The 16,738-nt window shown below is 31.8% G+C and overlaps 1 protein-coding gene across 2 annotated transcripts in view; it reads right to left on the minus strand.

Annotated features, from left to right (window-relative positions):
* The window catches only part of SCN7A (sodium voltage-gated channel alpha subunit 7), a 91,760-nt gene that overhangs the window by 61,648 nt on the left and 13,374 nt on the right, over positions 1 to 16,738 (minus strand). For both annotated transcript variants that reach the window (XM_054478927.2, XM_054478928.2), the window contains exons 2-8: positions 13,460 to 13,707; positions 10,251 to 10,369; positions 9,827 to 9,916; positions 8,343 to 8,471; positions 6,374 to 6,465; positions 1,280 to 1,486; positions 961 to 1,030 (exon numbers count right to left, since the gene is read on the minus strand). In XM_054478927.2, coding sequence (XP_054334902.1) covers positions 961 to 1,030; positions 1,280 to 1,486; positions 6,374 to 6,465; positions 8,343 to 8,471; positions 9,827 to 9,916; positions 10,251 to 10,369; positions 13,460 to 13,693 — 941 coding nt within the window. In that variant the 5' untranslated portion in view covers positions 13,694 to 13,707. The remainder of the gene's footprint in view (positions 1 to 960; positions 1,031 to 1,279; positions 1,487 to 6,373; positions 6,466 to 8,342; positions 8,472 to 9,826; positions 9,917 to 10,250; positions 10,370 to 13,459; positions 13,708 to 16,738) is intronic.

The following is a 16,738-nucleotide window of genomic DNA, read 5'->3' on the forward strand; positions in this document are numbered from 1 at the left end:
TCGTCATCTCACTTAAGAATGATTTTGAAATGCTGATTTTAAGAACGAGGTTTTTATTAATGTAAATTATAGTCATAAAAACATGAGATTAAATAAGTGAAATATCAGCATATCTTTTTAATTTTTTTTAAATGGATGTGAGGCTTTCAATGTTGCCCAGGTTGGCCTCGAACATGCAGCCTCGCCACTTTGCACGCCAGGACAACTGGCCCGAGCTATCGCGGCTCCCATCAGCATATCTTTAATATTTCTTTTCTCCCAAAACTTCTTTCCAAAGGATAGATTTATATTGTCTTTCTTGGTCATTCTCACTAGCTCTGGAGCACTCTTGAAAACAGAAGATAAGATTCTTGTGTAAGTTCCAGCTCTGCCATTTACTAGTTTCTCGACCTTGAAGAAATCATTGAATTAGTCTGCCTATTGCTTTTTTAATAAAATTGGATGAATAGCATTCCACATTGCATACTTCTGCTATGGTCTGAATGTTTGTCCCCTCAACATTCATATTGAAATTCTAACTCCCAATGTGATTAGGAGATGGGGTCTTTGATAGGTGATTAGGTCACGAGGGTGAAGTCCTCTTGAATGTGATCGATATCCCCAGAGAAAAGGCCTGAGAGAAACCTCTGGCCTCTTCTGCTATGTGAGGACACAGCAAAAAGGCACCATCTATTGACCAGAGGACAGGCCTTCACCAGACACCAAATTGGCCCAGCACCTTGATCTGGACTTCTCAGGTTCCCCGACTGTGAGTAATACATTTCTGTTGTTTTTAAACCAATCAGTCTATGGTATTTTGTTAATGCAGCCCGAGTAGACTAAGATAACTTCTCAGTATGGTTTTGATGATGAAATGAGATAATACAATCAAATGGGAAGCAACAATAAAAGCAGAAGTCCTTCATTAAGTACTATTGACAGGTGATAATGATTTAATAGAATAAAACTAATACCACCTACCCAGCATCTGTCCTGTTGCCACAAAGGAGAGCATATCTTTCTCCTTCCAAATAATAAAAGTTTTCTGTTTCTGAAAAATAGGCAAGAAATAATATTCTATATGTAATTATGAGTTAGCACCACACTGGAAGTCCATTTGGATCTCTGTAGAAGCTAAAATCCTTTTCTGCAATTGTGAAGAAAAGAGCAAATATCCTTGCCTTTCAACCAACGCCTTTGGGAATCTTGCAAAATGTTGAGTGTTCAACATTTCTGGGAAGACTGCTTTGTCTTTAACAAAAGTTTCAATTTTTGATATACATGGCAAGGTGATTCTTACCTCGAATATAATATGGGTTTCCAGTTCTGTTGTGCAGGGTTTCATTTTCATTCTCTTGGGGCCATCGAAAACATTTATGTTTCAGGTTGCCCATGAAGAACCCCATTCCAATTAGAGAAAATATGCTCAGAAAAAACAGAGTTAGGATAATGACACCAATAAGTTTCTTCAAGCAGTGTATCAGGACCCCTACAAGGGATTTCAGACCTGGAAGGAGAAACATTTGTTTTTGAAATAATGTAATATCTTAGAAAAGCACCATTGGCAAACCTCTCCCATAGCAACTGCATACTCCATTGAAATCAACAGTTTTATCTTATAATGTAATTCTAATTATTTGGGTCTCATAAATAAAGTGAATACTAAATCAAAAGTTGAGGTTTATGTATTACTGTTAATTTTTAACACCTAACAAAATAATTCAGACACACTATTTAAAATTAATTATTTGTTTCTTTCTCTTTACAAAGAAAAACAATCTCCCTCTCTTGGTTACTACTTGTCATATCAACCTCCAGTGTTTGTAAGCATAAAGAAAGGTGTAAGGTTATAAATCAAAATTAAAATGTTCTTGAAAAAAGAAACAGTTTGAAACAGCAGTATTCTATATTATTCTTTAATTGACTTTATAATAATTCAATTTGAAGAATTTCGATAAGCAGGAATGAGAATAACACAACTGTGATCTATGTAAACTGTATTTATATCAGACTACTAATAGAGAATTCAAACTTAAAGCTGGCTTTATTTAAGGATATTCAGTTTTCTAATTATAAATAACACATGCTGACTTCTGAAAGTAGAAAACAAGAAAAAACAAAAATAACAAAATCATATCTCGTAGAATAAATTACTATTAACTTTTTTGTGTATAAACTTTCTTTCTTTCTTCCATCCGTCCTTCCCTCCTCCCTTTTCTTTTTCACTTGATCTTTTATTTGCTAGTCTGTGTGCATTAGTGTCCTAATAACTGCTCAGCACAATAATGAATGAGAATATACTAACTCTGCGATGTTAACTATGCAAGTAGTCAACATCTGTATACCTTAGTTTTATAATCTTTTAAAATGGAAATAATACCTACTTTCTATGTTATTGTGAGAATTGAAAACTGTTCATTTGAATGATGTCAGATGATTAGATTTCTTGAGTAAAATATGACAGGGTTGAAATAAAGTCATTTTTGTGAGTACAGAAATGTGATAATCTAGATTAAATATACAATTTTAATTTGACATCATAATAAAAAAATTTGTTTATAGCCTCCTTTTGCCACTTAGAATTATATCATTCTTTTTACTATAAGCAAATCTTTTCAAAGTATTATACTAGATATATAATAGAACTTCTGTGTCAAATATACAACAGTGGTTTAGCATTGATACACACGTTCACATTGTTTTCCAGAGATGTTGAACCAATGTATAAACCAGACTATAAGCCTTCACTAAAACTGAAACATTTTGAAATATTGTTGGCAGTTTATTAGAAACAAATAAAATGACTTCAATGTGATTTCTGTAGTTACTATTCCAAACTTTTAAAATAGGTGTATTTGCACTGTGTGCTTATTTGGCAACTGTCATGAGTCCTTAGTATATTTTTATACTGAATTTCTTTCATATTGTTTTGTAGGAAATGTTTTTTAAGAGCAATTCTTAAAGAAAAACATATGTCTGTGTTTATATATATATATATAAACACACATATACATAGATAGATAGATAGATAGATAGATAGATAGATAGATAGATAATTTCCATTGTATACCCAGTTTTTGGTGGAGCCTTAATTTTAGTACTGACATTTTGTTTGATGGAAAAAAATGACACCATCACATTTTTATAAAATTAAGTTTGTTAATAGTTTTCATTAGTATATACTAATTAGATTCTGTTAGAAAGTTCTGGGCCATATGCCAATTTCGATCTTAATTTTCTGGTATAACTTCCTCCTTCTTTTAAATTTTAACCTTCGTTTTGCTTAGCTTAAGTAGGTCTATTATAGAGTTTAATTGTATTTCTGACTTCATATTAAAGTCTCTGCCTCAATAAAAAAAATTTAAACCAATTGCATTTATTTTCATAAATTAGGTTTACACTGGAATATACCTTTACTTTTCTTGATTTCTATATTCTCCTTATTATTCACTGTGTTTCTTTTCCTTTGTCAATAAATTCACTGTATCTATTTTTTCCTTTAGTATTTTAGATAAAATACATGTTTTGAGAACTTATATCCAATTTAAGTTCCTATGTTGAAATAAAATGCATATCTCTACATCAATAACACAACGTCTACTCAGTCCCACCACATAAGGCGAGAAAATAACAGTATTTATTTTCTTATATTTCTCTATTCTGACTTCTCAGTTTTTGTTAATATAAGTAATGACCTTTGACCTAGTTATCATTGTTGCATTATGCATTTTGTATCACATATTATCTATCATGATTTATAGAAAGGATAAAATTCAAATCCTTACAAGGGCTTGCCAGGAAGCATAAATTCACACAGAGAGTTGAGAGGACTCAGATGAATCTGCCTGACTTAAAGTGGCAGCTGTTCTTCATCTACAGCAGGTTGTTGCTGTTCATAAACGTTGGTGGACCTATCCTGACAATTCATCCAAGTTAAATTGGATTTCAAAATAAAATCATTAAATTTTTATAATATTGACATCTATTTCAAAGTTTGCTAGATGATGAGTTGGTGGGTGCAGCGCACCAGCATGGCACATGTATACATATGTAACTTACCTGCACGTTGCGCACATGTACCATAGAGCCTAAAGTATAATAATAATAATAATAATAATAATAATAATAATAATAATAATAAAAGAAAAAAAAAAGTTTTCTAAAACACAAATAAAATATGTATCTAGTTCAAGAATGAACCACAGAAATCCGTGTGGTAACTTCGGATTTATAATATTTGCATTCTGTTTTGCAACTAACAGCAGTAGTTTGCAATCCATTCTGCGTCGAAATGGTTTCAGAGCTCATTGCAATTACTTTTAGAACTAAATACTCTCATTGCCAAATATTTCATTTTCATACTTAATTTTTCAGCAGATATTCTGAAAATATACACATGTACAGTTTGAGAACCCTTGCATAGCTGAGAACGTACATTTGTTGACTATACATACAAATGACAGCCAAGTATAGAATTCTAGCGTCTCAACTTCCCTGCCTACACTTTGCCCCAAGCTCTGAGACTCCACTGCCTACTTAAGTTTACTATTAACATGCGGTCTAAGGGTGACCTGTCCATGATGTGTTTCTCACTCTTTTGCTTTAAAAAATTTATAATACTTTTATTCTTTAATACTTTACATTTATAACATTTTACAATATGTCTAAGTGTGTATTATAGTTATTATTTATCTAGTATAAGCTGATCTCTCCCATTTGTAGGGTCTCTTTCCAGTTAAAAATTTTTAAAAGTTTTTTCTATTGTATGTATTTCAATAATTTGTCTTTTATATTCATTCTGGTCTGTTTTCATGATCACCATTTATGCATAAGATGGAATTTAATTTTTTCTCCTTCATTAATCCGTTCCATTTTTCAGTTCTATTGTATTAATACAGAATTCCTCCAGTCTTTCTTTATACAAGTGTGCTTGTTTGATGCACTGATAATACTATTTTATGTTCCATTACCACCGAATATTCATCTAGGGTAGTGTAATTTTTATCACTTTTTTGTCTTAAAGTTAGTTATATTTGCCTGTATTACTCTGTCATTTCATCCTCTGTAGAGAGAATGCAAAAAGATAATTTATTATGTATGCTTCTATTTTTAAGCACATTTATTTTAAAAGAGGATACTTTCTTTCTATTAAATATGTTTCTCTTTCTATATTGCAAAATATTTTCATACACTCCATATTGCTGGTATGCGCCTAGTATATTCTCCCTTGAAAAAAAGAGTTAGAGGTCCCTACTAGCCTGTAGGCTTCCAACTCTAGTGAATGAATTCTTCTTGTATTATTACAACTTGAATTCATCTGATTTACTTAATAATTCTTACCTCTAGTCTTAAGATAAAGATGCATGTGAAATATGTGGGGAGTAATAAGGGAGCTAGAGCTGTGAAAATTCCCACGAGATTAACTCTCACTAATTGATTCCTTCACTAGATTTGGTAAAGCTGCCATGCCACAGACAGTTTTTATTAAACAGCTTTACTGAGATACATTTCACAAGCCCCACAATTCAACAGCTTAATGTGTACGAATCAATGTTTTAGTATATTCACAGGTTATGAATTATCACCATACTTTCCAATCTGTTTTTCTCATTTGTTCTGCCTGAACTACAAATACATAGCCTATATATATTTAGCCTTCTTTCTGGTCTATGAAAGTTGCCTGTAGGCTTTGTTTTTGCTTTTCTTACATTCCTCCTTTGTTTTCTTATACAGCTATTTCATAACACTTCTGAATTGCAGCTAAAACATTCTGGGTGGAGTTGTTCTTATCTAATTGTTCTTATTCATTCACAATAACAAACTAGAAGGTGTTGGTGTGTTTCTGTTAGAATGTCTTTAGAAATGGGAGCTGTAACTTAGTCTTCAGCATCTTCCATCAACGTGGTAAAGCTGCAACCACATTGATGGAAGATGAATTTTGTGGCATGTGAATTGCACCCTATCCAAGCACCGAAAGCAAAGGGGAATTCATCTTATTTTATATTACTTTGTTCATGTCAACTGGTTTCTTGATAAAATGAGGAAAAGAAAGAGGCAGATTAGATGTGTGTCTAGACCACTATTTCTCTCAGAAGTCTAAGAAGAATTTTATAAGTTCATATTTAATTTGTAACAATTACAAATTAAAATATATTTTATTGATGTCTATATTTTGGTTTTGCAAAAATTGAGCCTACACCAAATAAATAACAGTCAATGTACTTTTTTTCTTCTCTTTCCTGGAGTGACATAAATGTAAATTTTAGATAACTCACTGGTTTCAAAGTGGAAACACTATTCAATACTTCCTCTGAACAACAACAGGGAAGTTCAAGTGAATACATGGCAGTATATAAAACCAAATGAAGAAAAGATACTCCATGCAATTTCTTACCTTGATTTAAAGGAATAATTTTTAAAATTCTCAAAGTTCTTGCAGTTTGAAGCATTGGAATGAAGTCTAGAGGTGAGTATCTTATAATAACCCTGTGGAATTAAATTAGAGTTACTTAAAAGTCATATTACATCTATGCTACTTATTCTTGGCTTTTTATGGTTATTGAAACTTATTTTTAAAACCATATATGCAAACATTTCCCTTGATCACATGAGTCCACATTGCAAACAGTTTTATTATTGATTAGAAGACAAAGATTGCTACAGTGGAAAGTGGCCAGGTAAATATTAATCTATATTATAAGAGTTTACAAAAGTTTGACACTGTGAATACTCTTAATTTCTCATCAAATATTCTATACTATGTTCATAAATCTTTTGTTTTCTAATTACTGAAAAGATAGTTACAATGAAAAATGAATATCAAGCTTTTTAAGGAATAGGATTCATTTTAAGTATTTAAACTTAAGATGATGATGATGGTAATTATAGTGGTGATATGAGAATAAAGATGAAGAGAGGATGAGGATGAGGATGATGGTGACGACATTGATGGTGATGGTGATAATGATGACAATGGTGATGGTGATGGTGATGAAGGTATAAGGCAGACTGTGTGTTGATTAAGGGCACAGACTCTGAAGCCAGACTGCTTGTGTAGAAATCCAGGCTCTACCATGAACTAACTGCAACATGAGCAAATTATTTAAATATTTCTTGCCTCAGTTTCCTCAACTGTAAAGTGGGGTTAATAATACTTCCTGATTCAGAGGGTTTTTTGAGAGATTTAAGGAGTTAATTTATGTGAAGTACATAGAAGAGCACCTGGCACATAGGAAGGGCTCTGTAAGTGTTAGCTAACAGAAACAGCAAAACAGCAAAGATAATGGTAATAATAGTAAAAGTAGTGATGGTAATAATTACAGTGATATGAGACACTATGTTAGGTTGCTTATAACATAGCAGACACTCTTTATGCTCTTTATAAATGTTATTTTAAAAACTGACCCAAAATCACTGTAATAATTACAGTGATATGAGACACTATGTTAGATTGCTTATAACATAGCAGACACTCTTTCTGCTCTTTATAAATGTTATTTTAAAAACTGACCCAAAATCACTGTAATAATTGCAGTGATATGAGACACTATGTTAGATTGCTTATAACATAGCAGACACTCTTTATGCTCTTTATAAATGTTATTTTAAAAACTGACCCAAAATCTACAAATAGAAAATTACTTTAAATTATCTTTAACAAGAGTTTGATGCCAGTAATGATTTCCATAGCTAGAAAACAGAATACACTAAATAGAAGTATTTTAAAAAGAGACATGAAATTGTTAGAATTGTCTGAAGCATTCCAGAAAATGTGGGGGGGGTGGTGTTTAAGATACGTTATTCTGATCTCTAGCATATTTACTGGTCTTAAGCAATGTAGCTACATGAAGTGTAGATTGGGAATTGAGAATCAAATCTGCTAGGACCTTCTCCTAAGTATTCAGGGGATTCGCTCACTGATCACTAAAAGGCACACTTAAAATGCACAAATTCAATCTTTATCATTCTTGCTCCAAATAGAAAGCAGAAAATAACACACTCCTTTCATTCTTTTTTTTTATTATTATACTTTAAGTTTTAGGATACATGTGCACAACGTGCAGGTTAGTTACATATGTATACATGTGCCATATTGGTGTGCTGCACCCATCAACTCGTCATTTAACATTAGGTATATCTCCTAATGCTATCCCTCCCCCCTCCCCCACTCCTTTCATTCTTATTGCATCTTCTGAGGACTAGGTCAGAGGCAGCTGAGAGAGCTCACTATGACTATAACTTTGAAGTATTCTTCACTTGCAGACTATCTGCAGGCAGAAATCTTTGTAGACGTCAATTATTTTTTATGAAAAACATTTTCTGAGCAAAACATTAAAATAGACTCAATTTAAAGAAATACTCACTCAAACACAGTTATGCTGAAATCGAGCCAGTTCCATGGATCACCAAGGAAGGAAAAAGATCCTGCCCAGACACCTCTTGCAAAGAGTTTTACAAGTATTTCAAATGTGTAAATTCCAAGCAAAGTATTCCTGCAGAAATTTTTTCATATAAATATTATTGGTGAGAATAATACATTGTCAACTCTGAAATACAATATTTATGATAACTAGCTGGCATTTAAGAATAAGTCATCAGGAAGGTGAGACCAGGCCTACTTGGTAGGCCAAAACAAACCAACCACCAATAAATTAGACAACATTCAAGAAAGCAAGTGCTCCTTGAGCCCTAGCTCAATGCTTTAAATAGAATTTAAAGCCCTAGCTAATGCTTTAAATAGGGTAGGCTGTGTCTTATAGCATTTGTCATGACATTTGACTTTTAAATATTTTTATTACTGTAGCCATGTAGTATAATTTGAAGTCAGGTAACAAGATGCCTCCAGCTTTGTTCTTTTTGCTTAGGATTGCCTTAGTTACTTGGGCTCCTTTTTGGTTCCATATGAATTTTCTTTTACAGGAACATGGATGCAACTGGAGACCATTATCCTCAGCAAACACAGAAACGGAAAGCTAAATACTGCATGTTCTTACTTTGAAGTGAGAGCTAAATGATGAGAACACATGGACACATAGAGGGGAGCAACAGACACTGGGGCCTTTTGGAGGTTAGAGGGTGGGAGGAGAGAGAGGATAATGAAGAAAATAACTAATGAGAACTAGGCTTAATACCTGGGTGACAAATAATCTGCACAACAAAACCCCATGACGCAAATTTACCTATGTAACAAACCTGCACTTGTGCCTCTGAACTTAAAATAAAAGTTAAACAAAAAGTAAAAAAAAAGTTCAATAAATCCTAGCTGAGAGGTGATAGTCTTTATATATTATGCAGGTAAATGACAAAAACAGCAAATATCAAATTTGCTCCCTATAGGGATTACACAATAATTAATAATCATCATTAAGGGCATGTGTAAGATCTAATTTTATTATATATATATTCAAGGACTTTTTATGGTGATATTGTTATAGTCATCTTCCAAAATCAACTAGTTTTAATAATAATATTAAAACTCAAAAGATAACTTCAAGAAAGCCTTTTCCCCCAGAAAATTTAATGGGCCTTTCCATCTTTACAGTCTAATGCAAGTCAGACTACCGGTATGTCCTAGGAAAGAGGAATAGAACAGAAAGGGAGAAAGTGATTTTCTTAATGAATGGAAAGGAATGAAAGTTACCTGAGTTAGAAGCAAATCAGGAATGAGATTGCAATAGCAAAGAAAATAGATGTGAAGCACTGAAATATTATCTTAATCATTAACAAATATTAAATTTTTTATAATATAAAATATATATCATAATTCAATGTTATTAAAATAAAATGTAAAATATTTAAAATATACAATTATATATGATATTATGTATAAAATAATTATATAACATACTCTAATACTGGTCTCCATTTTGGCAAATTAGTCAGGGACATGAATATGCAATCAATCAGGACACTAATTAGAATAAACAGTCGGAAAAAGGTAGCTTATAGTCAAGGAATAATAGTTAATAAATAATAACGGAAAAGATATATTTCTATTATATATATTTCTTAAATGTGGAAAAATATTAATCTTATTGAACAATGGGCATTAATATTTGTTAATATTTACTATTGTTGAGCATATTAGAAAATATACTTTATATGTATTTTCAAATGTGGAACACTTAATGAAGTATAATCTAGATTTCAATATGACCCAACATGAGATATAAATTGAAAAGAGAAAAATACTGCAGAAATAGTTGAATAATAGTATAGTTGCAGTTAATGTCAGCACAGTTTAAAGTCAACAAGTCAACAGAAAAGGATATGGATGTACCAAAACCTTGATAGTTGTTCTTCTAATACAATTGAAAGGAGACAATGTACACAAGATGGAAGCCGCATTGAATCTGAAGATTGTTCTATTTTTATTTAATACTATGAAAGTCTGTAAGAAAAAAAGCGATCAAGTGAAATTAGAAGTCAGAACCATAATCTCATCAATTATGCAACAAATTGCCAATCAATCATCATTATAGTCTTGGACTCTAAAAGCCATACTTTTCTTTTTTTATATATTTTTATAGACTAAGTCAAATGGAAAGATTTTAGATGTTTTTATTCATATTTAGGCTTGCCTGTTAATCTACCATTTTTGCTTTTTTGAGTTTTTTGCTACTGTTACACTCAAGAAAGTTGTTTGTCTCAAGCCCACTCCTGGTCTCCTTAGAGAACTAGCAGAATAGGAAGAACACAATATCCCAATGGCTCACGAAGATCCATTTAAAAATGCCAGAGCCGGTGTATCTGAGAACGTAATGAATGTTAAAAGTTAGATTTTATTTCAGAGCAAATCAAATGTGGGATTATGATAGCAAAGAAGATCCAACGAATTGAAATAGTACATTAATTCTTAACAACTGTCTATGAAATAAAACCAAACTTGCATGATATCATTAACATACATATATCTAAACCAGAAATTTATAACATGTAAACCTAATACACTGAGATATTAAAGCATTAAAATTCTAACAAAAAATAATGAAATATCAGAAATATTCTGAAATTAAAATTGAGTCATATATCTATATATGTGTACATGCTTGTGTATGTACATGAATATGTGTATATATATATACCTGTAAATGAGCAAGTTTGCATATTTTTATATTTGTGTGTATATATATATATATATATATATATATATATATATATATACGCATTCAGTGAAAGTGTGTATATATATCCACTATATATCCATTTGGAAAAATCTTATTGTGGGGCATAAATAAATACAAATGTGAATATTTTATAGCTTACAGTCTAAAAGAGTATATTTTATAATTTATAACATATAACATACTGAGACACAATAAATTATAGTATACTAAAATTATATATTAAGTATAATCTATTAGATACTACAGTATTATGTTATACAGAGGTGATTATTTCTATTTATATTTGTATATATACAGAAAAATAGACTACTTAGTACAAATATATATTCAACAATATTTCATGAATAAGTGTTCTAAATGGAAACCAAATTGTGATATAATTCTTCTTAATAAAATATTTTTCTAACACACAATCTGTGAACACTTTGACCTATACTATAGCTATTTTCCCTCTATTTTAAGTGCAAACAAAATAAAAATTAAAAAGAGCCAAAGTAATAGCTTTTCATGCTAATAATAGCTTTTCATGCTATTTTCCAGAACAATCTCAAACTTCACACAAGATGTGATATATGCCATTGTGATGAAATGACTAATTTTAGGTATAATAATCTCCCAATTTAAGAGCTGAAATTGTTTTGTTAATTATAAAAGTATTTATTTTATGCCACTTTTAACAGAATAAACCAAATACAACTCAAATAAATTGTCATTTGTAACAGCACTTTTATACCAAGCTATCCATGTAGTTCTTGCTCCAGATGTTTCATGGGAACTAGACCAAGAGTAACTCTGGGCCTTGGTTTATTTTTCAAAATCTTTGGTTTTGTCTTCAATAACACAAGTAGCACTTTGCCAACCATGTCTGTACATGCTGCAGGGTACTCAGAACTCTGCAATATTACATCTATCCCTACAGTTACTGTGCCATATCAATTATTATGACATAAACATAGCAAAAACTGAATGTAGAGGTAATTGAGATGAGGGCCTAAATTATACTTTCATTAAAATGCTCTCAAGATTAAGCATGTATATTATAACAATGCTGCATAATGCCCATGGAGGCTACCCGAGATATTGCAGTCTTTTAAGTTAATATATACATTTCTACTGTAAAATGTCAATAATCTTCCACCATGACAAGTATTCCAAAGAACTGTAATTTATTAAAAAAAAATCACTTTGTCTTCCATCCAGAGAATGTGGTGCAATTCCTTGTCACCCATTTGATAATATCATTGAATGCTCTACAAGAATATCAAATTACGTTTGCTATGAAGCTAATCATCACCTCCCCCGAATTTGATATTCTTTCTAGTTATTTCATTTTGTCAGTGGCATCACCATTCCTCTAAGCTGAAAACCTTGGCATTTTTAGTCAGTCAGGTCATGCTGTTTCTTCTCAGCTTTGTTTTCTCTGTCTCCTTGCGACTTCAGTCCCAGATTACTCTTTGTGTTATTTCATCTTTCTAGTCCTGTCTCTTCCATGCAATCATCATTTAGAAATCTGCTGGGTTAATGCTACTTAAACATTATATTCATTTCATCAGTCCTTTGATCACCATATTAAATCCATGTTGACATCTCCATTATCTCACCTCATATCTCATAACTTGCAACAGCTAAATTTCCAGTTATAGCACCACTTTCTCTTTTCCTCCTTCCAGAATCATTCTCTGCTCTTGCCTACACATAGGTCTTCTCTTTCCCTTATTAAAACTTTGAAGTGTTCTTTAAGCTATAACTCAAATTCTGCATCCTTAATGATTCTTTCAGCTTCATTGGTTCACACCTATCTCTGATTTCTAAATGCAATTATTTTCATATTTAGCATTTTGTGCTTGTTCTGGGATTGGACATATAGTAGTAGGTGCCTAAAGTCATTCTGGAGATAAGGAGTAAGTGTATGTATGTATGAATGAATAAAAATGATAAATAACATACGGGTTTTATTTACTTTTCTAACTTCTGAGTAAGTTAATCATATTGAACATTTTAAATTGTTGAGCATATTCTAGGCATTTTATAGGCATTTTAAAATTGATAACCACAAATGGACAACCATCATGTTCCCTTAAAATATTTCACTTACATTAAGGCATACTAATACATATATTATGAAGTAAAGTAATCCAAAATATACTACCCAACCAGGTAAGATATCAGTTTTGAAAAAAATCTCCAATATGTGTGCTCCCAAAATGAGATATCTTATGTAGTTCTGTATAATTTAAAATCAGATCTTGCCCTGTTTTTCATTATCTTTTTGTATCCTATCTCAATTATATTTTCTGTATGTCTGGAAATAAAATAATAAAAATGTCATCAAAATAATCTCAATTAATTCTCACATTTGTTTTCTTGTAGTAGTATGGGTCCACATCTTCCAAGGGCTCTGATACCATTCCGTGAGAAATGTTTCCATAAATAAATGGAAGCTCTTTGCCAACTTCCAAATCAGGATTTGGCTTTAAATCTTCTTCTTCATGTTCCTCATTATGTGTTTTAGCAATATGCTGTTTTATAAGTTCAAAAGACTCTTTAGTGAAGGGAACAAGGCCCTTCGGCTCCGGTGAAGCCAACATTTCCAATTTTGAACCTGCAAAAAATTCTATATTAAAATTGGGTATACTAATAAAACATAAAAGTACAAAAGATTAGGACATGAAAAATAGAGACCAGTAAACTGAATGTATGCATTTAAAGAACATATTCCTCAGTTCTGTAGAAATCTAAGTTGTCCTGAGTTTTATTGTACTTAATATCGGACTTAATTTGTAATTTCATGAGTAACTCAATCTGCTTCACTTATTCATCGTTTTAACACTCTTTTACTGAAATCTACCTTTCAACTTCTCCATTATAATAAAAGAGATATTTTTTAGAAAGATCTTTTTTGCTAGAGATACTTTTTTCTGGCCAAATCCAATTATTTCTCTGTGAGACATATTTAACAATTGACTACACTTTTCTTCCTTAAACTTACTCTTCATTGGTTCTGCACCCTACTCTTCCATGTTTCTTTTTGTATCTCTGATTACTTTTTTAAAATAAATTATAGTATCAGTCAAATATTAACCCAAATTTACATCAGGTATATCTCACACCAACATGGCACATGTATACATATGTAACAAACCTGCATGTTGTGCACATGTACCCTAGAACTTAAAGTATAATTAAAAAAAACGTATATAAAAAAAGAAAAAAAAATTAACCCAAATTTTAACTCTGATATCTCTTAAGGGTTTGCCTTCTTCCTCTGCTACATCTATCATTCTGATGACTGCATAGGCAAACGGAGTTTTAATTACTCTTTGCATTCAAATATTTATCAAGTACATGTGAATATTTCCCAAACGCTTTCTTCCCCCTGCTGTCTATATAGTAACTTCACCAATGGCAGCAACTTAACAGGTAAAAACAAAATTATTTATCTTTCTGCGTGACTAGAATTACTCTTTAACCTGTGAGCTACTGTAAAAATAAAAACTCAAACTAATTATCTTGAAAATTACTCATGGCATTTTTCTCTCTGTCATCAATCCTTATACGCAAAATAATTTTCTTTCAATAATTTTCTACTATGATTCTTGAATACTATGTATTTATATATGTCCCTGAACATAATCATCTTTGTAATTCTATCTTTGGGGTACTCTAGTAGTCCTCACACATTTCAACTCTAGTCTTTACCTATTTCAAGTTATCCTATAGGCAACTCAAAGTAGTGTTCATTAAATATAATTTCATGCATCAATTCCCCATTCATGAACCTGGTTCTTTTTTCACACATACAAATATTTTATTTTACTAATTTGTTCCAGTCCAATTTCTGTCAAAATTTACTCTTCCAATGATTCTATTCAATGTCAAACAATTGATTTTTCTTTATTGGTTCATCTAAACTCTCTTTGTAATTTTATTATTGCAATTAAAGATAATCAATTTTGGTTTTGATATTGTGGCATTTTGCATCTGTGTATTTTCTTTCACAGTGCTGGCACTAGCTGAATTACTTCTACAAGACAGAAATCACCCACACATATATATACTCACACATATGTTCTACTTCAGAATTTTTCACTGTTGTGCAAAAGTGAGTTGTTCAATACTTTAACACATTACTTGTCTATTAATTAAAAGTAAGCATAAGTATTTAATATTATTGGGACACCATTCATTGCAAGAATCAGACTTCAACTGCTAGCATAAGTAAATGATGGGCAGGATATATTTTAAATATACAAAACGCAGTCTTATAGACATTCAATGGAAGGATACCTGGTACATTTCTGTGTTATAAATGCTCTGTGGGAAATAAAAATGAGAAGTAAAGATGAAAATAAAATACTGGGATTACTACTTATGCCTTTTGTGGAATCAAGTTTTCTGGGTTTTGCTTGGCTTTTCATGTCTGCTGCATTCTACTTAAAGAATGGCTTGCTTTACTTACTTCTAGGAATGCACATAGACTAAAAATATTGACAGTCTTAACTTTATTTGGTTTTTCAGTTTAAGTTCTGACCACATACCCATAACATATGTCTCAAAAAAAAATGTAAACAGAAATATACTTTGACTGAGCCCACTCTCTGGATTCATTTACAAGAACCAGTCACAAATGACTGGTTCAGTCATTTGTAATCAAAGACAGGGATATTTTTGCAATAGCAGTGGTTTCTTATGCCCAAGTCCCTCAAGAGATGTTTCAGAGAAAGGGTACAAGGAAGTTTTAAAGGGAAGAATATGTACTAGGATGATCAAAATATATCTACTTAGAACTGTCTCCCCAGACTAATGGTATAAAAACTCACCTTAAAATTTACTTATTTCCAAATATCTGAGACATTAAAAATTTGCTAAGATTATTTATAGACACCATATGCACACATTACAAACATGCATATGGTCACATTTCACATATTAAACTTTATTAAGAGGAGCCAAGATGCTCTGAATAAGTACAATTTATGAGTATAAGCTACAGATACATATGAAATTTTTTTCCCTTTAAAATAGCCTTTCAGGCTGCGCACGGTGGCTCATGCCTGTAATCCCAGCACTTTGGGAGGCCGAGGCGGGCAGATCACGAGGTCAGGAGATCTAGACCATCCTGGCTAACACGGTGAAATCCCGTCTCTACTAAAAGTACAAAAAAATTTAGCCGGGCGTGGTGGCCGGTGCCTGTAGTCCCAGCTACTTGGGAGGCTGAGGCAGGAGAATGGCGTGAATCCGGGAAGCAGAGCTTGCAGTGAGTCGAGATCGCACCATTGCACTCCAGCCTGGGTGACAGAGTGAGATTCTGTCTCAAAAAAAAAAAAAATAGCCTTTCAAAATATTTTTACACAGAGATCCTTGAATATATATTAAATAATTTATAAATAACTTATTGGTTATCTTTATAAGCATTCCTTACTATATTATGATAAAATACAGTGATGCTCCGAAAGGCAACTGCTGAATGATCCTGTTATACTTTTAGACTTCTGTTTCCTGCCTTAGCAATCAACTGTGACTTGACATTGTCTTGGTATTTCTAATCTCCTTCTATGTGGAAAGAGAATATCTAAATTTTCTGGGTGAAGAACTAAAGATTGTTGAACCTCTTCAAAGAAAAAATTCATGGG

The sequence above is a fragment of the Pongo pygmaeus genome, chromosome 11 (assembly GCF_028885625.2).
Source record: "Pongo pygmaeus isolate AG05252 chromosome 11, NHGRI_mPonPyg2-v2.0_pri, whole genome shotgun sequence".
In the NCBI taxonomy this organism is placed as follows: domain Eukaryota; kingdom Metazoa; phylum Chordata; class Mammalia; order Primates; family Hominidae; genus Pongo; species Pongo pygmaeus.